The sequence below is a fragment of the Diabrotica virgifera genome, chromosome 1 (genome assembly GCF_917563875.1).
Source record: "Diabrotica virgifera virgifera chromosome 1, PGI_DIABVI_V3a".
In the NCBI taxonomy this organism is placed as follows: domain Eukaryota; kingdom Metazoa; phylum Arthropoda; class Insecta; order Coleoptera; family Chrysomelidae; genus Diabrotica; species Diabrotica virgifera.
The window spans coordinates 65,867,845-65,888,503 of record NC_065443.1 but is presented as its reverse complement, the minus strand read 5'-3'; the positions used below and the strand labels follow the sequence as shown (position 1 = coordinate 65,888,503).

The 20,659-nt window shown below is 32.3% G+C and overlaps 1 protein-coding gene and 1 long non-coding RNA gene across 2 annotated transcripts in view; both read left to right on the top strand.

Moving 5' to 3' along the window:
- Positions 1 to 20,659, top strand: part of LOC126888616 (uncharacterized) — a 558,932-nt gene that overhangs the window by 341,112 nt on the left and 197,161 nt on the right. The gene's annotated exons all lie outside the window — the stretch shown is intronic.
- LOC114332281 (rab3 GTPase-activating protein non-catalytic subunit) overlaps positions 1 to 20,659 on the top strand; it is a 61,841-nt gene that overhangs the window by 34,219 nt on the left and 6,963 nt on the right. The window contains exons 6-7 of the mRNA XM_028282056.2: positions 150 to 372; positions 12,523 to 13,361. Coding sequence (XP_028137857.2) covers positions 150 to 372; positions 12,523 to 13,361 — 1,062 coding nt within the window. The remainder of the gene's footprint in view (positions 1 to 149; positions 373 to 12,522; positions 13,362 to 20,659) is intronic.

Here is a 20,659-nt window from a genome sequence, read left to right as displayed (position 1 = left end):
GTAAGTTGCAATAAAATTATAATAAGTCTAGTACATTGGCGGCGGATAAACAAGAGCTGTGAAGCTGCAAAAGCACTAAAGTAATTTTAGAGCTAATAGTCTTATAGCACATATTTTACCAATGTTTAATACACCTATAATTGTTGCAGATAACTGAAGTCAATGCTGGAAATCCTGTAGCAGAAGTGAAACTATCTCAACATCTGAGCTTACTGCGAAGACAATTTCCGTACAGTGTCGAAGCCAACTGCATTTTGACAAACATGTCTTGGGAATATGCTACAGCTTGGCAGAAGGATATGCAGAATCTGAATTTTTTGCAAGCTGCCATAAGTTGTTTGAATTGTGTTACGAATATTCACATGAAGCAAGGTAAATGATTTGAGAGCTGTAGATTTTTGTATGTATCAGGTTGGCAAACTGACTTTGTATATAGTATTTTAATGAGTAAGGTTCAGTCAATACAAACCAGACCTCATGAGTAAATCGAGTCTACCGATGGATGAGTTATACCATAAAGATGATCTCATTACATGAAATTAGACACTTACTCAACACACACACTACACATTACACTAGGTACCTAATTGGAAAAATCCACTGTACCATACCAATGGCCATTAGTTGTCGAGGCATTAGCTAAATAAAAAAAAGAATGTGTGTGTACTTTGTACGCACGTAAGAAGTTATACTTCTATTATATGATTTCAATGAAATTAATATACTTTAAACAGTTTATTTATATTTTATTTAAATATTAAACTAATTTTAATACTTACTACTTTTCAAATTTTTTTATTAAAATAGTACCAAAAATTAAAAAAATAAAAGAATAAAACACACACAAACACATTGAAAAATGCCACAAATGATTTCTGAACAATAATTGTCGGAAAAAATTTTAACTAAATACGTAATTTCTGAAAAAAATATATATAATAAATATACTTACAATCATAAAATGTCAAAAAAAAAATAAAAAGTTTCTATTGGGGTTCGAACCCGCTTATGTTTGCGCAGTTAGTATTGGAATTCATTTATCTTACACTTTTACCTACGGAGACACATGCATCATGTGGGAAGATCGATGAACTAAACAGTTTAAATTTTTGACAATTCTGAATTTAACCAAATTATTTTATTTTTGTAGAATATTGAAATATTAAAATACAACAAAACATAGAGTAAGAAAACATAGAGTAATATATTAGGTGAATATTGACAGAACTTTTGATGGTAATCAAATTATGTAAATCAAAGCATTACATACTATTTTGGTAGGTTCATTTTAAATTTTCCAAATAGGTAGGTATTACCTATGTAATTTTTTATTAGGATACTGAAACATTTACAATTATTACGTACCTGTCGCTTTTAAAAACTATTTAACCTTCCGATGACCAACCTTTTTTTGTTACACGGATGAACAAGGGGGGGGGAATGACCCCAGGTCAAAAATGACAATTAACAAAAAAAAATGAAGTTTTTTTTTATTTTTATGTCATGGACCTTATGTCATTCAGCCATTCACAACATGAGTATTAGTGTCATGTGTAGTGTGTATGTTGAGTAAGTGTCTTGTTTGCAAAGTCGACGTCATTAGCGTAAAACTACTTGGACGGAATTTTTTTAATTTCAAAATATGAGGATATCTAGAATGATATTAAAGTCAAATAAAAAAAATAATGAGTTAAAAATTGAAAATACTTTTGAATTTATTAAAGAAAAACATACTCTGGGATCACAATTTCCCCGCTTGGTCATCCGAAGGTTAAAAAGTCACTACAATTATAAACTTGCTTTTTTCTCAATAAAAACTAATTTACACAACATTTGTTTATCCATAATCTCCAACAATTACTGACAGAGGATTTTAACACCCAATAAGATCCCGTATAACGTTTGAGCGACTAATACCATAGTGTCGATGTGCGCATGCGCCCAGGAAAATAAAAATTCACCCTCGCGCCTAAAGAACTATAACTTCAAAAAAATTCATTCTTTCATTCATACATTCATTCATTAATCATTACAATCCCTAGTTATTATGCTAACGGCATGGCGTTCAAAATCCTATTCTTTGGTGAAGTGGATTACTTCTTTGTCATTTATAGCTTGCTGTGTGTCTTTGCCGCTGTCAGTGACTATTTTCCATTTCTTCCTGTACTTGCACTGACCTTTCCCGTCTTTAACATTCATTGCTCTTATGTTTTCTTCTACATCATGCAGCCATCTTCTAGGTCTTTCTCTGTACATGGGCCATAGTGGTGTCCAGTTAGTTATCCTTCTCAACATATCTTAGTGTGGGCGTCTCTGTATATGTCCTATCCATTCTAAGCGAAGAGGTTTTATATATCTGACTCTATTTTATCTCTTTAATTCTTCTTCAATTTCGGCATTTGTTTTCATTCTTATTTCTCCCTCTCTTGTTACATTGTGGCCCAGTATCGTACTCTCTATTTTTCTTTCAAATTTCAGAAGGCTATCTTCCTCTTTCTTGTTAATTGTCGTTGTTTCTGTCCCATATGTAATAATATGTCTTATTAAGGTCTTATATGGGTTCATCTTTGCTCTCTTACTTAGAGTCTTGCTTCTCAGTAGATTTCTATTCATTCCATATGTTTTTTTGCCTCTCAGAATTCTTTCCTCTGTTCTCTCTTTTCCGGTTTTCCCTATTGTTACTCCCAACTAGCTAAAGGTGAATACAGTTTCAAATTTATGGTTCTGTGTTATTAGATATTTGTGAGTTGTTGTGCCGTCGTTCCCTATCGTCATGTATTTTGTCTTGTGCTGGTTTATTTCTAGCCCTATTCTCTTCGTTTCCTTATCTAATTTTTTAACTGCTTTTAAAGTGTCATCTTTGTCTTCGCTAGGTATGATGAGTAGGTCATCTGCATATGCTACTAGTTGAAGTTGATCTGTAATGATGTTTTTGTTTGCAAAGTTTGTCCTCCTTATTTTTACTTCCAATATCAGATTAAATAGTGTCGAGGAGATAGAGTCACCTTGTTTCACGCCTTTGTTTACTTCGATGTCCTTAGAATTTTTTTCGTTGAAACTGATCTTTGCTGTGGTGTTCTTTCGGCTCACTGTTAGCATCTTAATTTTTTTGGGATTTCAAGATTCTCTAGTTCCTCTATCATTTTCGTCCGATTAATTGTATTATCAAACGCGCTTTTGAAATCTACTATGGTGGTTGCACTATCTATAAATCTACTATGGGGTTGATAACCCCGATGGGGTTGATTAAGTTGAAGCACTAAATACTGGAATATATTTATTTAAGTCACCATGTATGACAGTAACTAGTTGGTGTAAGGGATGGACAACGTCTCTACTCTAACCACGTCTATTTCTGAATTCTCTATCTTTTTACGTATCTATAAATAAATCGTGTTTGTTTGTTATGATTGACTATACTTGAATGTGGCCGTGAATTACTAATAGCAGTATAATTGATGACTTCGGTGTTTTTAAAATGGGTGGCCTAGATTACAAAATCAATGTCACCCATTTACGAAATCCAAACAATGTATGTAAATAATATTTGCTTAAGACTTTTAAAAATTAAATCGATATGGATTAACTCTTATTTTTTGGATGCTAATATAAATCCTTTACACTACACTCACCGGCACAAAATTCCGCCACCCAAATTCACTCACCGGCACAAAATTCCGCCACCCAAAATTTTTGATTAAGTTTGACAATTTATAACTTTATTATTTGTACTCCGATTTTCAAGATTCTTACACCAGTCTGTAGGTACATGTATTGATATCGTTTGGTATTATTCCAGTAACAAAAACATTGCTTGCATGGCACTATACAGGCCAGGGGTGAATGGAAGCGCTGTATTTATTTATTTATTTACGGGATTACCCCCATTACAACACATACAGTATAAAATCAATCTCTGTAATATCTACTAAACTAGAGTAAAATAAATCTTAATTACATACTTATTAAACAAAAACGAAATATTAATAGTTATCCATTACACATATTACATCTATTACACAAATCAGTTCAAATAAACAAAAAGTACCTGTCAAGCTCTTTTAATCCGATTCTTAAAACCAGCCAAGGAGACACCAAACATTTCCAAGTTATTCTCGTTTATAATTTTTAGTGTTCGCTCAATGGGCGAATGCATACCATAGTTTGTCCGATGAAAAGGTATATAAAACAAATCAACATGTCTGAGACTTCTGGAGGGAACATATAAATTAATAGATTGGAGAAGTTCAGAACAACAAATTAAACCATTTATTAATTTAAACACAAATACCAAATCAGAGTTATCTCGTCGAGTTTTTAATAAATTCATGTTGAGTGTTTTTAAAATATAGGTATAATCATGATTAGTAATGCGTATGTTTAATTTGTATGCACAATATCTCAAAAATTTATTCTGCAATCTCTCCAACGTAGTAGAATGAGCTTGGTATTGTGGAGACCATACAATAGATGCATATTCCACTTTAGATACAACCAAAGCATAATATACCGTTCTTAAAGCCCCTACAGATAGTCTCAGACAGTTGCGAATGATAAAGCCCAAAGATTTTGATGCATTTACTGTTACACCATTTATATGTTGCACAAAACGCAACTGCTCATCAAATGTGACTCCTAAGTCTTTTATTGTTTTAACATAAGACAATTCATTTTCATTAATTGTGTAAGAAGTATCATATTTTTTATTACCTCTATAAAAGCTTATATAACAGCATTTAGCAACATTTAAATGCAAAATATTATTCTCACACCAAATACTCAACCGGTCTAAATCTTCTTGAATTAATGTTACATCAACATTTGAATCTACGGATTTAAATAATTTCAAATCATCTGCAAACATCAGGAAATCGCAATTTCTAAAATACTCTGATATATCGTTCACAAATATATTAAATAACAAAGGTGAACAGTGAGCTCCTTGGGGTACTCCTGATGTCACATGAATTATATTTGAATTAAAACAACCTACTCTCACCTGCTGTGTGCGATCTCTTAAAAAGCTATTGAACCATTGTAAGGATTGATGACTGAAGCCAAAAGCATTTAATTTTCCCAATAACATGTTATGATCTACTCTGTCAAATGCCTTGGAGAAGTCAGTATAAATAGTATCCATCTGACTTTTATTCTCCAACGCGTTTAATATTTTTTGTTCAAAGAGTACTAAATTTGTTACCGTTGATTTATTCTGAGAAAATCCATGTTGATTGTGTATTAGACGCTCTTTACAATAAAATTTTAATTGATCGTGCAATAGTCTATCAAAAAGTTTTGGTATAGAGGATTGTTTACAAACGCTTCGATAATTTGTTATGTCTTGTTTATTACCTGATTTAAAAATTGGACAGATATAAGAGTGCTTCCATAAAGTTGGGAAAACTGATGTCTTTAATGATGACTCAAAAAGAAGATATAAAGGATTAGTTAGTGAATATATACAGTTCTTTGGAAAGTAATCGGGAATACCATCTGGACCACTGCTTAACTTATTGGGTAGGGATAAAATGTTGTTGAAAATATCTTTCACTGATATTGAAAAATTAGGTATAAAAAGATTGTTGTTTCCCTTTACTTCCAAGTTATTAATATTTGATTGTGGCGAATAAACTGTTGAAAAAAATTGACGGAAACAGTTTGCAATCTGTTGTCCGTTTGTTGCTATAGCATTACCATAGTACATACTGTTTGGTAAATCATTTGATGCTCTCTTACTGTTTACAAACTGCCAAAAGTACTTAGGATTACTGCATAAATTATGATTTACTTGATTCAGATAAGTGTTATAACATTGATTTGATAGATCCTTACACAATCTCCTAAGTTCTGAAAAAGTCACATAATCCTCTTGATTACAGGAAGCTAAATAATTTTTATGAGCAATTTTTTTCTGTACAACTAAATAACGCAAGTTGGCATCAAACCATTTTGGATAACTAGAAGTTTTAAATCTTTTCACCGGTACAAACAATGATAGTGACATATTAAGTATGTTGTAAAATTCTGTTAAAGCATCATCAACATTTGACAAATTCAAATGGTCTTCCCAATGTATCATTGAAATATAGTTATTGAGACCTTCATAGTCTGCATTTACAAAATCATGATAAAATTCAGTATATTCTAATGACTTACCTCGATGTTCACACAAACTAATATTGTAAGTGTAACTTATGTGATGATAACTATTTTTAAAAATCGGATCTGAGGCCTTTGCTACTTGTAAATCACAAACATTTGTAAATATTAAGTCTAAAAACACATTTCTTTCATTTGGAATATTAATCATCTGGAAAAAATTCAAGTACCCATAAAACTCAGCTAAGTACAATGCATGTGAACCTTGAGGACAATTCACCAAGACACCTGATTCATTGTTATCCCATGAAGCTTCCGGAAGGTTGAAGTCTCCGAATATATATGTCTTATGATGATTATACCTTTGGGATATATCTTCGACTGATAAACAGTGTTGTTCATATATTTGTTCTACGGATTTTGGTGGAATATATACCCCTCCAATTATAAAATTTTCTTTACCAAATGAGCATAAAAGAAAAAGTTGTTCAATAGATTTGTACAAGGGTTTCAGCACAGTTACCTTAATGTAGTCTTTAACAACAATCAAAATACCTCCTCCTCTTGACTTATAACTATTATCACGATCACATCTAAAAGTTCTATATGAAGGTATTTTAATTTCACTATCTAAAATATCCTCGTTTAACCAACTTTCAACAAATATAAAAATGTCATAATCAGAACATAAAATAGAACTAATCAGATCTTGAATTTTTGTACGAAGTCCTCCGACGTTCTGACAATAAACTTGTAATGGGGATGAGATTAGTTTTTTCCTTCTTTCTTGAATGATTCAATTTTTGGTACACCATTTCTGTATTTTATGGCAATGTCTTTTTCGCCTTTATTTTGTCTGTCTTTTAATTCTTTCCAAGCTTTACTGAACATATCCCTTTGCATATTTGTTTGATCACTATTTATTTTGATTGTTGAGTTCTGTAGTCTTTTCTTACTCCTTAAAATGCCCTTAACAACACCATTATTGGAAAAAATAGCTCTAAGTGGACGAGACTTACCACCCGTGTTCTTTCCTACTCGAACAACCTTCACTAAATCCTCCAACGCTTCATCTTTTCCCATTTGTTTCATAATTTCCTCGACTTTGGCTTTGTCTTGTTTTATCCTATCTTCAATATTCTCAGAATTCAATTCGGGAACATTGAATAACATAATATTGTTAGATTTTACAATTCTATCATTTATTTCTATGAACATTTCCTCAAATGGAAATATTTTCTCCGAACTTTAAAAAATTCTGTGGAAAAATGGAATAACTGATTTTGTTTCATAGTCCTCTCATATTATCCCGGAGGCATCACTAAAATGTTGTTCCTTGAATTATCCGAATATCTTTTTTCTTGTAAGAGCTGTACTATTTTTTGTAAATAAAAACACTGATTGACTCATAAAATAGAGTTTGGATTAATAAGATTAGAATGGCCCGTATGCAGCCTCTGCAGATCTCAATCCTATTGAGCATTTATGGGATAAATTAAAAAAAGCTATTCGCCGTCATCCTATGGTCTAAGAGCTAGCAACGTTTTCGAGCAACTATTTTAAGACAGCTGATTCTTTAATATTATTATTCGCTATATTATTAAACGTACGCTGGCTGTGTTAAGAAATAAGACAAACAAAAGATACAGGTAAATATATTTGAAATTAGTTTAAGACGAAAAATTTTTTTGTAATTACTTTTTAAACATTATTAGAAACATGAATTATAATTGCCAGACATTTATGTGGTTGCTAAATGCGCCCCAGACGCTATTTATTATAAATAATAATAGAGAAGTTTACATCATTTTAGTATGTCTGTAATTTTAATATTATATTATTAAACATAAATAAATGCAAAATTAATTTGCCAGAATTAAAATGTTCTAATATTTTTTCTTCAAGCTGATTATTTGTAATTACATGGACATCTGCATCAGGTTGAAGGGTTAACTCTTCTTGTAATTCGTCATTGTATGTGTCACAAAGAGAAGCTAATAACAGATATTTATTTTTTGCTACTACTGTTTCTTCAATTATGGACACAATTTTATTAAAAATATTCCTGTGAATACCACTCACATTGTGCCAGGAGGTACGTGTAGTATCAGAAATAATATTTTTATATTTATTTAAATATTCCAATTCACATGAATGGTGATAAAAAATTAAACTATTTAAAGCTCTAATATTATTTTTTTTTAATAACTCTTGATTTTGTAATTTTGTTACCCACTCTGTTATTTTATCATATATCTTAACATCATTACAGGAATGTAAAATTTGTTTCTTACACTTCAATTGTTTTCGATCTTTTCCACAGTAAAAACATATTCTTTTATTACCTGTGTCTGTTGACTGATGATCATCAATCGGCGGAATTTCAGGGCAAAAGTTTGTTTTTTGGAAATTTGAATTGGTACATGAACTTGAAGAAGCCTCGTCATATGTCACTGTTTCACTTATACTAATTGAAGTTTTTGGTAATAATGCCTTAGAACTAGATGTACCAGAAAAACCTGTCGACGATAAATTGGAAAATTCATCACTATCTAAAACAGTGTCACTCACACTTGACAGCGAAGAACTTTATGTATGACGAAGATTTGACAAAACTGAATTAATGTCAGATATATTACGATACTTAGCCATTAAGGCTGCAAAAGAATTGTAACATTTTTTATGGTATCCATCAGTGGTATTCACTTGGTCCGGTAACTGTACGTTATTATATTTTAAATTGTATTTAATACGCGCACTCAAAACTTCTTTACACTTTAACAGTTTTTCATCCACAAAAGTTATTACATTCTCGTTTTTTTTCCTTGCAAAACACACATTGTATTTTATTTGCCATTATATTGTATCACAATTACTTTTCACTAAATAGAAACTCGACAAGAATCGTTAACAAACTGTGAATTTATTGTGACTGTGACTGACCCATCTTAATAACATGTGCGGACAACATTCACCCCCGAAATTGTCGTATCTTTTGTTTGTCCAGTTTCTTAACCCAACCAGCGATCGTTTTGCTGAAAATACACATTATTTTTATGATTTTAAATCCACCTGGCTGGTGAATGCAACCGAAGTAATGCATGGCAAATTAATTTTGCATTTATTTATGTGTAAATAATATAATATTAAAATTTCAGACATACTAAAATGATTTAAATTTTTCAATTATTATTTATAAAAAATAGCGTCTGGCGCATATTTAGCAACCACAGAAATGCCTGGCAATTATAATTCATATTTCTAATAATGTTTAAAAAGTAATGGCAAAAAAAAATTTCGTCTTAAAATAATTTTAAATTCGATATATTTACCTGTACAGGTGCGCTGCGCAGTAATGAACGCAACCTGTCTCAGTAGCCAGATGGCCGGTAAGGTGTTCAAGGAAGCATAGGGAATAATATATTAAAAAACCAAGTGTCTTAAATCACTGTTTTCCCGACGTTTCCCGACGTTGGTCCACTAGGCCTCCAGAAAATTTGGTATAGTTATGGCTCTGGTAGAGTAATATCGGGATATTCCCCAGACAAGGATAACACATATTTTTCGATGCTAAACAGATTGCGAGCAGTCGTTGCTGCAAGAGGTGGACATACCCGCTATTGAATTGTTTTGTTGTTAATTTTAGTGCGTTTTATATTTTTATTAAATAAACCTTCAAAGCAGTGTTTTTATTTACAGCTCTTACAAGAAAAGAGATATTCGGATAATTAAAAAAACAATACCTTAGTGATACCTCCAGGATAATATAAAAGAAGTATGAAACAAAATCAGCCCACCAATTTTTTCACAGAACTTTTTAAAGTTATGAGAAAAACTACACTTCCATTCAGCCCCGTATAATGCCATCTAAGCAAAAAAATTTTGTTGCCGGAATAATAACAAACGACATCAATACACGTACCTACAAACCGATGCAAGAATCTTGAAAATCGGAGTACAAATAATAAAGTTACAGATTGTCAAACTTAATCAAAAATTTTGGGTGGCGGAATTTTGTGCCGGTGAGTGTATGAATATTAGGTACATTTCTCTGTTGTATTCTCCCGATTTTTTGCTCCAATGTATGTATGGAATTAATTGTCGATATCCCCGATCTGAACCCGTTCTGTTATTCTTTTAATATTCGTTCGGCGTATGATTTCAGTCTCATGTTTAGTATGTTTGCTAGAATTTTATATGGTGTTTAAGAAGGTTATTGCTCTGTAATTCTCGCACTCCCCCCGTTCTCCTTTTTTATAGATAGGGACTATAATACTATAATACCTCTGTTCCCATCGTCTGGTAGTGTGTTTTGTGTTCATATTTATTCTATTAGCTTGTTTATTTCTTTATGTATTCTTTCTTTCTCGTCCTCCGTATTTTATTAATTCCACTGCTTTTTCATATTCTGCTGCTTTTCTGTTTCGGAGGTTTTAATTTCTTTTTGTGCTTCTTGTGTGATAGGAAGTTCTACTTCGTTGTTATCTTGTACTATTGGTCTTACTTCTTCATGGCAGTGTGTTTCCTCCATAGTGAATAGCATTTTTTCGTAATATTTTCCCATGTTCTGCCGATCTGTTTATCTTCAAATACGGTTTCTCCTTTTTGGTTTTTAGTCCTCTTGTTTTAATCCTGGGCGTATTTTTTCTGCTTTCACTTTTTTGTAAAATTGTTTTATACACTAAGTATCAAAATTAATGCACCACTTTAAAAATGGGACATTTTTGATGTCTTGTATTTCAACATCCCATATCTCGGAAACGAAGCATTTGCGGACATATGTTTATAAAGCAAACGGTCATTATTTTTTCATGCAGAATTACTCCTTAAAGTTTGTCGCACTTATTTAGAAACACCCTGTATTGATGAAGAACGTTGCTAGTTGTTAAAGTACCTAACGTTTTTATTATCCCACATAAGCGAATGAATCGAAAAGCGAAATGTTAATAAAGTCCAAGGCTACAGTTGAGTTTTAATTTCAATATTTTATATACGCTAGAATATTCCACAGGGTGTTTCCAAACTTTGAGGAAAAAACACTGTTTAGCAATAATATTATTACATCGATATTCTTGAAGAATAAAGCTATAATATACAGTCGACTCGCGTTAATTCAAACCTGCGATAATTCGAATCTCTCTATAATTCAAAGTTATCACGAGTTCCCTACAAAATCTCTTTATATTTCGAACTAAATCGGTACATTTTTATACACTTGGTAATTCGAACGAAAAATATCATTGCTACAAACAAAACGACGCGTTAATTCGAACTCATCGGCGTCCAACACTCGACAATTCAAAGTTACAGAGATTGTGACAAGCAGCTAACTGCAAATATCACGGTTCTGACAGTTATTTGACTGATTGACAAAGCATGGAGAGGTGTTAACACTCATAACTATTCTCAACTGCTTCAAAAAATCCGGTTTCTTAAAAGAAGATCAAGAAGATCTTCCACTACTTATGGATGATGAAGAACCAGCAATAGAACCATTAGTTGACATCAGCGGTCGGTGTGAGTTTTTCTGACTTTGTTCAAGTGGATGAAAATGTTGCTGTCTCAGTTTCACTAACCGATGGTGAAATTTTATCTGCGACAGATACGAATGGAAAAAGTAACGATGAAGATGAGTACGATACATCAGAACCTTTAGCAGAGGTGTCAGTTAAGAAAGCAAGATCCCCATTTGATACCTTACAAAACGAAAGTGATGAAAAAGCATTTCAGGCACTTTTTCTCTTAAAAAAAATTATTGAGCAGTCTGAGCAGCAGCAATGTGTTTTGAAGCAAACCAGTATAATACAGTTATTTCCAAAGATTGATTAATTCACATTAGGAATACATACATGTATGTATGTACACGAATGTACCTCTAAACTTTTGTCATCGTTATAGAATATGTACTTATGTAACACTTAATAATTCGAAGTTTTATTTATTTTCTCTCACAAATTTCGAACCATTTGATATTTCAAACACTCAATAATTCGTAATATTTTAAGAGCCCCTGGAGTTTCGAATTAACGAGAGTCGACTGTACTAAAAAAATCACTCAAATCGGACAACAGATTTAGGAAATATTAGACATAAAAAATGTCCCATTTTTAAGGTGGTGCGTTAATTTTGATGCTTAATGCTTAATGTATTACCATTTTTTCTGTCTTTTTCAATATCATCCAGCTTTACATTTAACCAGTTATTTTTCTTCTTTTTACGTGTTGCGTTGGCTTTGCTTCTCGCTATTTTGTATTCTTCCCAGTTTTGTTCTGACGGGTTGTTGATCCATATTATTCTGGCGGAGTTTTTTAAATCGAGTCTACCGATGGATGAGCTGTACCATGAAGAAGACTTTTCATTACATGAAATTATAACTGTCTTATATTATATTGATTGATGACTATAATATATTTTCTCTTGTAGGTCTTTATCAACTTCTTTGGAACACGCACTTAAAAATTGTAAGTGAAAGTGCCTGCAAATTGATAAACAAAGTTGGAAAACTTCCTAAAGAACGTCTTTGCCGACAAGATACTGGTTTAACTGACTACCAAATGTCTGTATTTCTAAGCTTATCAACAGAATTTCTCGATTCTTTCATGGAAACTGTTAAAGATACTGACAATATTCCAAAACCCGTTCTGAACTACGAAAATATATGGGATAACGGAGGAAAACCTCTGGTAGAGCTAGCGGTACAACAGAAAATTGTCAACTTCGAGTTGCTACATTTGCACTACCAATTAAGTTTGATCTTGTTGATGATCACTACGTTCTCTATTAAGCATACCAAACCCATTAACAATCTTTTCGAAGCGTCTGTTGTTAATTTATTTTTCACGGACCTACAGAAAAAAGTTCAAATATCCTGTAACCGATCAGATATAAGACTAAATTTCTCCAGAACACAGTTTCTGTTTAAAATAATATCGGCAACGTTAGAAACTATCACAGTTAACGAATCAGGTAAAATATACTTCACCGATCACGTAAACTGGATGGCCAAGTGTATCAATTTGGGGAAACTCTGGAACCTGGACGTTGACGAGTTGCGCAGGTACCAGATCGTCCAACTTTATTCCAATGGTTATGACAGCATAGCTCAAGAACTTGTTCCGGCTGTAAACGAAGCAAAAGAGCTGGGAAAGTGTCTTCTGAACGTTGCTGCTAAAAGGCTCTCTCAGTTCTTGGTGTCTTCACCACAACTTAGTGAAAACATCGGTGCTCTTAGTACTGTTCTCACTAACTACATGGAAACTTTGGTAAGTTTTAGATACACTTATAATATATGTACTAGCTTACCCAGCGAACTTCGTACACTTCGCGTCAAAAAAAAACTGGTACAACTCTTATAACCGAAAATCGTGTTTTTCAAGTTGTGTAAGTTGATCTTCTCACAAGTGTCATTCTAATTTCTATGGCAATGTTGCCAGTTCAAAGAAAATATTATATCAAACTAGGTAAAAACGGGGCTGTGCGACAGACCGCATTTTTAAATATACTAAAAACTAAAACAATTGTAATTTTCCGTCATCTCAATTAAGTATCCATACTTTGATTCGTGTTTTATTATAATTTATGAAAATATTTCAATTGAAAAATAATAATAGATAATATAAATCTTGACATGACTTTAAATTATTATGTTTAATGTCAAATCGAGAGGTGTGATTGGTTTCTCGTAAATTGTAGGACAAAACTGCATTAAGTTTTGTAGAATAAATAAAACACACTGGAAAAATTAAAAATTTAACTTGAAATTAATACAAAATGAATAACTTTTACAGTGAACAAGTGTGGAATTTAAATATGTATTACAATTCGAAATATACATTTTAAACCTTACTTTTTTTTGTATTTAGATTTAGTACAATTCCGTTATCTGTCATGGCAACAACGAAGTGATTCACGAACAATAATTGTCAGTCTGAACACAGGTTTACATTGGGAAAAAAAGTGTACCAATTTTATATGGCACGAAGTGTACCACCTAGTCCTTAAATAATGTGTCAAAGTTCAATAACTAAAACAAACGGATAACAAAAAAATACTCAAAAACATTCATAATATGTCATTAATACTCAAAACATGGCAAAATTTATCTAGATTAACAAATTAACTTTAGCATACAGTTGAGTCCATGGTTCTTTACCTGCGCGTCACTATTTAAAGCCTACGAAGTAAGTCAGAAATTTACTCCACGCAACGGCAAGTGAAAGAAAGTGGCTACTGCTCAGATCACGGATTATATTATAAAATTTAACGTTATAAAATAAATAGAATGTCAAATGAATAGAATAGCATAGAATAGAATAGAATGTTAGTTTTGCTTTAAAATTTTGGTGCAGAATTACAGCTACATTTGAAATAGCTTAATAAATTATTTTTATATCACTAGTTTATTTAAACATTTTAATATTTGAATGCTATGCTGGAACAACGTTGTAAACGTCAAATTACATTTTGTTGACAAATTGAAAAAAAAAACACTTTATAATTGATTATTTTGGAAAAAAAAATATTTATGAGCGTAATATAATAGACTATAGGATGCATAACATTAATATCAACAAAAATAACCTTAGGTTATACAAAACAAGCATTTATGAACATATATGCTATATTTTAATAAAACAACGTGTTAAATCCCTGTCGGTTAAAACGTTGTTGTGTGGAAGTAAGGCGGTTAAAACGTTGTTTTAGAAATAAAAAATGAAGTACATGTGAAATTAAGTTTCGTGTTTTCCCTCTATTAATTTGGGTAATCACTGACTTGGTTATACTAACATCCATTTTAGCTCGAAATGACAAATTACACGATTCAAAACGTTGATTTACAAAACACGTGCAGAAAATTTGACGCGAAAGACGACCCACTTTAACACATACAACGTTGTTACACCGAAAGTTGAAAGTTGACTAATTTTCAAACTACCAAAACAGGCAAGTTAAGTCTCATAATATTCCCCACAGTCAGCAGTACATTATTTTGCACATTTAGAACGTTGTTCCATGGAAAACCCACACATGAAAGTATTGGCGGTTACAACGTTGTTCCAGCATAGCATTCATTTATTTTAATATCATAATTAAATAAATATGTAAACAATTTATAAAAAAATATAATTAAATAGGTATTTTCTTTTTGCATTTCTTTCACGTTTGCGGAAACCTAAACAAACCCATTCCTTAACTGTGTGAATGAGGTTAATTTTGTATGTAAATTAAGGGCAAAATAAAATACACTTAACATAATATTTCAAACTCCAATATTTAATTAGTTGTGAAAACAACTGTTTCTGTAATATAAATAATGCAAATGCAAAAATGCAAAAACAGGATAAAAACAGCAAAAAATCCAACAAACTGACAGCCACAAGTAAACAAACCAGAAACATCACAAATTGTACTTAAAATCTGAAAACGTCCCCAAGTTTTTGTACCTATCTCTTTTCGGTGTACTGAGTCTAGAGCGTTGTCTTCAGTTTAATGCGTGGAAGACAATGATGCTAGATAAAAAGTATGTGTTTTATCTCGCCTGGTATTATTGACGGACGGGTAAAGAACCATGGACTCACCTGTAAAACCAGACAAATTTATTAAAGTAACTAGACGTGAAGATAGCCACGGTTTTAGTAACGTCAATCCAAAGCAGTCTGGAATGTAATAACTATGGAGACCTACACAGAAGAGAGGAATCGAGTTAGGACGACCTTGAAATTTGTGTACACTATTTTGCCTGTTTGCTTGGTTTGTCGCTAGGGCGGCGTTGGAGTAGAGATAGGTGCTAGTTTTGCATTGGAGTGAATGTAAAAATTTCGAAAATAATTAATAATTCTTAGTTAATATAAGATTACTGGTTTTGGTGGTTAATATTATTTAAATGTGAGTGCCAAGGAAGCTTACACTAAAAGAACTTACTTCGTACCGGGATTTATATCGTGTTATCGTTCCGATAAAAAATTCAAAAGGGAACTTAACGAAGTTAATACCCAAGACTTTTTATAATAAAGATTTGTCTTTATGTTATTTATAACGATCATGGATATTCGTTTCTATGTTATTTCCTTCGGTGTAAATAAAATTTGTGTTTTACCTATTATTGGTTTTTATTTTAACCTGAAAATTATAATGATAATAGTAAGAGGATCTTGAAAGTTTTTCTGTCGAAACAATGCATTTTTTAATGTTGTTCTGAAGCTATTTTCTTGTGGCATTTTTACAATTTTAACTATTTAGAATGGGAAATAAGCCACAATATTATTAAAAAATGATTTTTATTAACGTTTCGACGCCCAAATCGGGTATAATATATATATATATATATAACTTTAAAATGTATCACATGTATCTGAATTGCCGATGTAAATGAGTCAAATTAAATAAATTATTAGAAGAATTTTTTTTTTTACTAAGCAACAACATTTTTGTTTATATTAATAGTATTTTGTATTTTGACAACGGCACCCGATTTGGGCGTCGAAACGTTAATAAAAATCATTTTTTAATAATATTGTGGCTTATTTCCCATTCTAAATAGTTAAAAATGCATTTTTTGAGACAAAATATTTCACAAAAATTGACATTAATTTTATAAAAGTCAGAGTTAGTCGTCTCTAGTTAATTCAAATAATGACTAAATTTAAACATCTGTATATAAGCTTTCAGAATGTAAATGAAGTCTTCAAAAGAAAAAGTTTAAATTTTGATAAAAATAATAATTCAAAAAAATGTTGATCAATAAACTTCAAATATAAATCTCCGAGAGGTTGAATCGGGTTTAGTTCCTATCGTAGTAAAAGAAATTAGCATAGTTGTATTTATTAACATAGTAAGTAGACATTGTTATTTGTAAGCTTTATTTTTTATTATTCTTTATTTTTAAGTGTATACTGGACAATTTTGTATGAAGGAATAATAATTTTATATGTAATTACGTGGCTAAAGATTCTAAACCAAGGCCAGAATCAAAACAAAAAAAACTTCAAATATGTAATTTAAATAACTTTTTAAAAACAATTAGGTATAGTTAAGTTGAAATATTATTGGCATATAAATGTGGCAGTAAGCTGTCCCACATTAAAGTAATGATAAATTTAAATTTGATGTCACGTCTCTATCTACAATGGCATAGAAAGAATACACTTTTTACTTACCACACGTCGATATGTTATATTTATTTTTGGTATAAAACATATTCAGCACAAATCAACCAATAAATTAATGTCTAATTACGCTGAAAACATGAATAAAATGAGTTAAATAATAAATAAGTCCATAAGAACTAATGTATTTGTAGCACCTATTCGAACACTTGCGCCTCTAGCGGAGATTGCTGAAAGCTGAATAAGATGTTGAAAAGTAAGCCCACAAATGATGCATTGCGTTTCCACTCCTTCTTACAGGTCTCCATAGTAATAACTGTTTGTATGGGAAAATAAAATTGTTGCTTTTGCTACATAGTTTTCTTAAAATTTCGTCATATTTTTTATATCGTTTAAAATAAAAGATAAAAGGCGGGGAATCAAACGCCGGTCCCCCGCGGCGCAGGGGACATTTTTTTTCCTGGAAGCCGTCCGTGCATGCACCCCGGTCGCACAGCAGCTTTTCAGCTTATTGGGCTTTCTTCCATTTGTTCTTATGACACCCATTCCAATATAGTAGTGCCCTTCACTAGTCTGTAAATGTCCATTGGGTTAGTGCCATATACGCTCTGAGCTTCGCTGGTATCGCTAACTAGCGGATTACTAATGCAACTTTCGCCGGAAATTTTTAAATTTATTATTTAATTTTTATCGCGTTATATTTACAACGCAAAAAAGTAATTAAATCGTTATCGATTTTTTTTAAATTTTGCTAATCATTTTGACGTTCTATTGATGAAATATTAGTTTCTTCGGATACTTTCACAATTATCGTGTAGATGGCGCTTAGATTAATAGATTAATTTATAATTACATACATATTACGAAATATTAAAAAAACTTAAATTCCGTATTTAAAACGTAAGTATATTTAAGGTAAAAATATATACCACAGCTTTGACCAACTAATATTTTTTCCTATTAATGTTTTTAATTTCAATGTTTTAAATTAATCACTTTGACACACTACTTGTCGCTACTGGCGCTCACGAACTTTTAAATGTCCCCTCTACGTACGAACTTACTGTCGGACTTGGTCTGCAGTCTCCATATATTGCTTGTCTCTTGCGGTCCAGAGCCTCGCAATCGCACAATAAATGTCTGACTGTCTCGGTCTTTCTATTGCATAGTCTGCAACTGAGATCTCCGTTATATAGTTCTATCGTGTGTAGGTGTCCTTTTACTGGAAAGTGTCCAGTTAGGAAACCTGTAGTGATTTTGAGCTGATTCCTGTTCATTTTGAACAGTTCTTCAGCTCTTTTTGGGCATGTCTGAGGTATAAATCTCTACGCATGCTTTTGCGTGGGAATTTCTTCCCAGTATTATTTGTGCTGTCTTCGTATCCAGCCTCTTAATCGGTCTCCGATTGTGCTTTTGAGCACTCCCAGTGCCGGACCAGTTCCACTCCCAGTTCTGGACCGAAGTATCTTGTTGCTGATCCTCGTCTAGCAAGTTCGTCAGCTTTCTCATTACCAGCGATCCCTTGATGTCCAGGCACCCAAATGAGTTTCACCTCATTACGTTCCGCCAGGGTGTCAAGTTCTTCGTGGCATTCCCATACAAGCCTTGAGGTTATCCTTGGGTTCTTTAAAGCCCTCAAGGCCGCTTGGCTGTCTGAACAGATATTGATTCTCTTATTAGTATAAGTCCTCAATCTGTTTATCCGTGCACAGTGCAGGATTGCATATACCTCTGCCTGAAATACAGAGGTATATTCTCCTAGTGGGATGGAACCGTCATAGTTCCTATACTCACTATATACTCCTGATCCCGAACCATCATCTGTCTTGGACCCATCGCAGGGGACATACTCACCATCGCACTTCCCAGTAAGACATTTGAATCGTGGGAACTGGTAGGGCTGTTTCATATTATAAGAATTTTGAACGTGCGAGGGTTTTCTCGTGCGATAGTTTTGACGCACTTGTCCTTTTCACACAATAAGAATTGAGTCGCACGGAGATATTTTGCTGTGTTGTTTGGTATATTATTTTTATTTATACTTTGTGGCTGAAGTAGGTACATGATACGATGTCTGATATGTATCATGACGATATATCATTATAAATGGGTATTTTTTGTCCATACTTTTGTCCTAATGTACTGTAATGCGTATTTAATTCATTTGAAATTTCTATTTTGTCAGTTATTATTTCTTATGTTTTTAATTAAAAGTGTTAATTTGTTTTTATAATCGTTGTTCTACTAAGTTATTTGTGGGATCTTGGATTAGCTCATCTAATTAGCTCATACAATCTATGTAATAAACTATTCTAAATGGGAAATAAGCCACAATTTAACTAAAAAATTATTTTATTAACGTTTCGACATCCGATTTTGGCGTCGAAATGTTAATAAAATAAATTTTTTAGTTAAATTGTGGCTTATTTTCCATTTAGAATAGTTTATTACAAAAATGCCACAACGAAATAGCTTCAGAACAACATTACAATCTATGTTTTTCATGTACAGAATTTAAAAGACCCTCCGTCATCCACTCGTTTTTAAATGTTGTTCCCCTCGTCTTAAATGTTGTTTTTAGATAATTTCACGCAAGACGCGACGGCCGCCCTACTCCAGTTTTCCGAGTCGTTTACCCTATAAAACTAAATATAATTTCGTAGAATAAAAGGTATAGTTATAATATATGGAGCGAAATCACATTATAGCGTTGTGGTTACTTTACTGTCGAAGAAAGAGAAATAAGAGGAACCGAGTTCATTGGGTCCATCCTATGAACGCAAAAAGATACGATTTATAGATTTTTATATTCATACATATTGATGGAACACCCTCTATACTCAACGTTAATTTAATTACTGTTGTTATCAGTAACATATAATTAATTTTGCTGTACTTACTACTTACCAAATGTGTTTTTTCTTTATCACCTAATTCGTTAAATTCACTGTTAAGTGCACGGCATACACCATTCCAATTATTTCTCGTCAAGTTTCTATCTTTATATATTTCTATTGTTTTGTCCTAAAGAACAGGTCTCGCTTCAGTTAATGTTATTAATATTTCACTATCAATCTGAGACATCATAATATAGAATATATGCACCTACTTCAAACAGCCACAAAGTGTAAATGAAAATAATGTACCAAACAACACAGCAAAATATATTCGTGCGACTGAACGACAGTATCATATGAAAGGATGCATTAAGTCCCCTATGCTACTGGGTGCGTAAAGATGGCACGGCTGCCGTCTGTTGTTGTAAGCGAGGGACGGCATAAACACGACGACTTCACCGAACGTTCCAACCACCGTCTAGTGAGAAAGGCTCCATATGATTACATGAGCCACCATTGGAATGTCGTCTTGCGTTCTAACCCTCGCACGTTTAAACTCTTAAAATGTGAAACAGCGCTTAAACGCGAAATTGTTAAACGTGCGAAATTTAAATAATC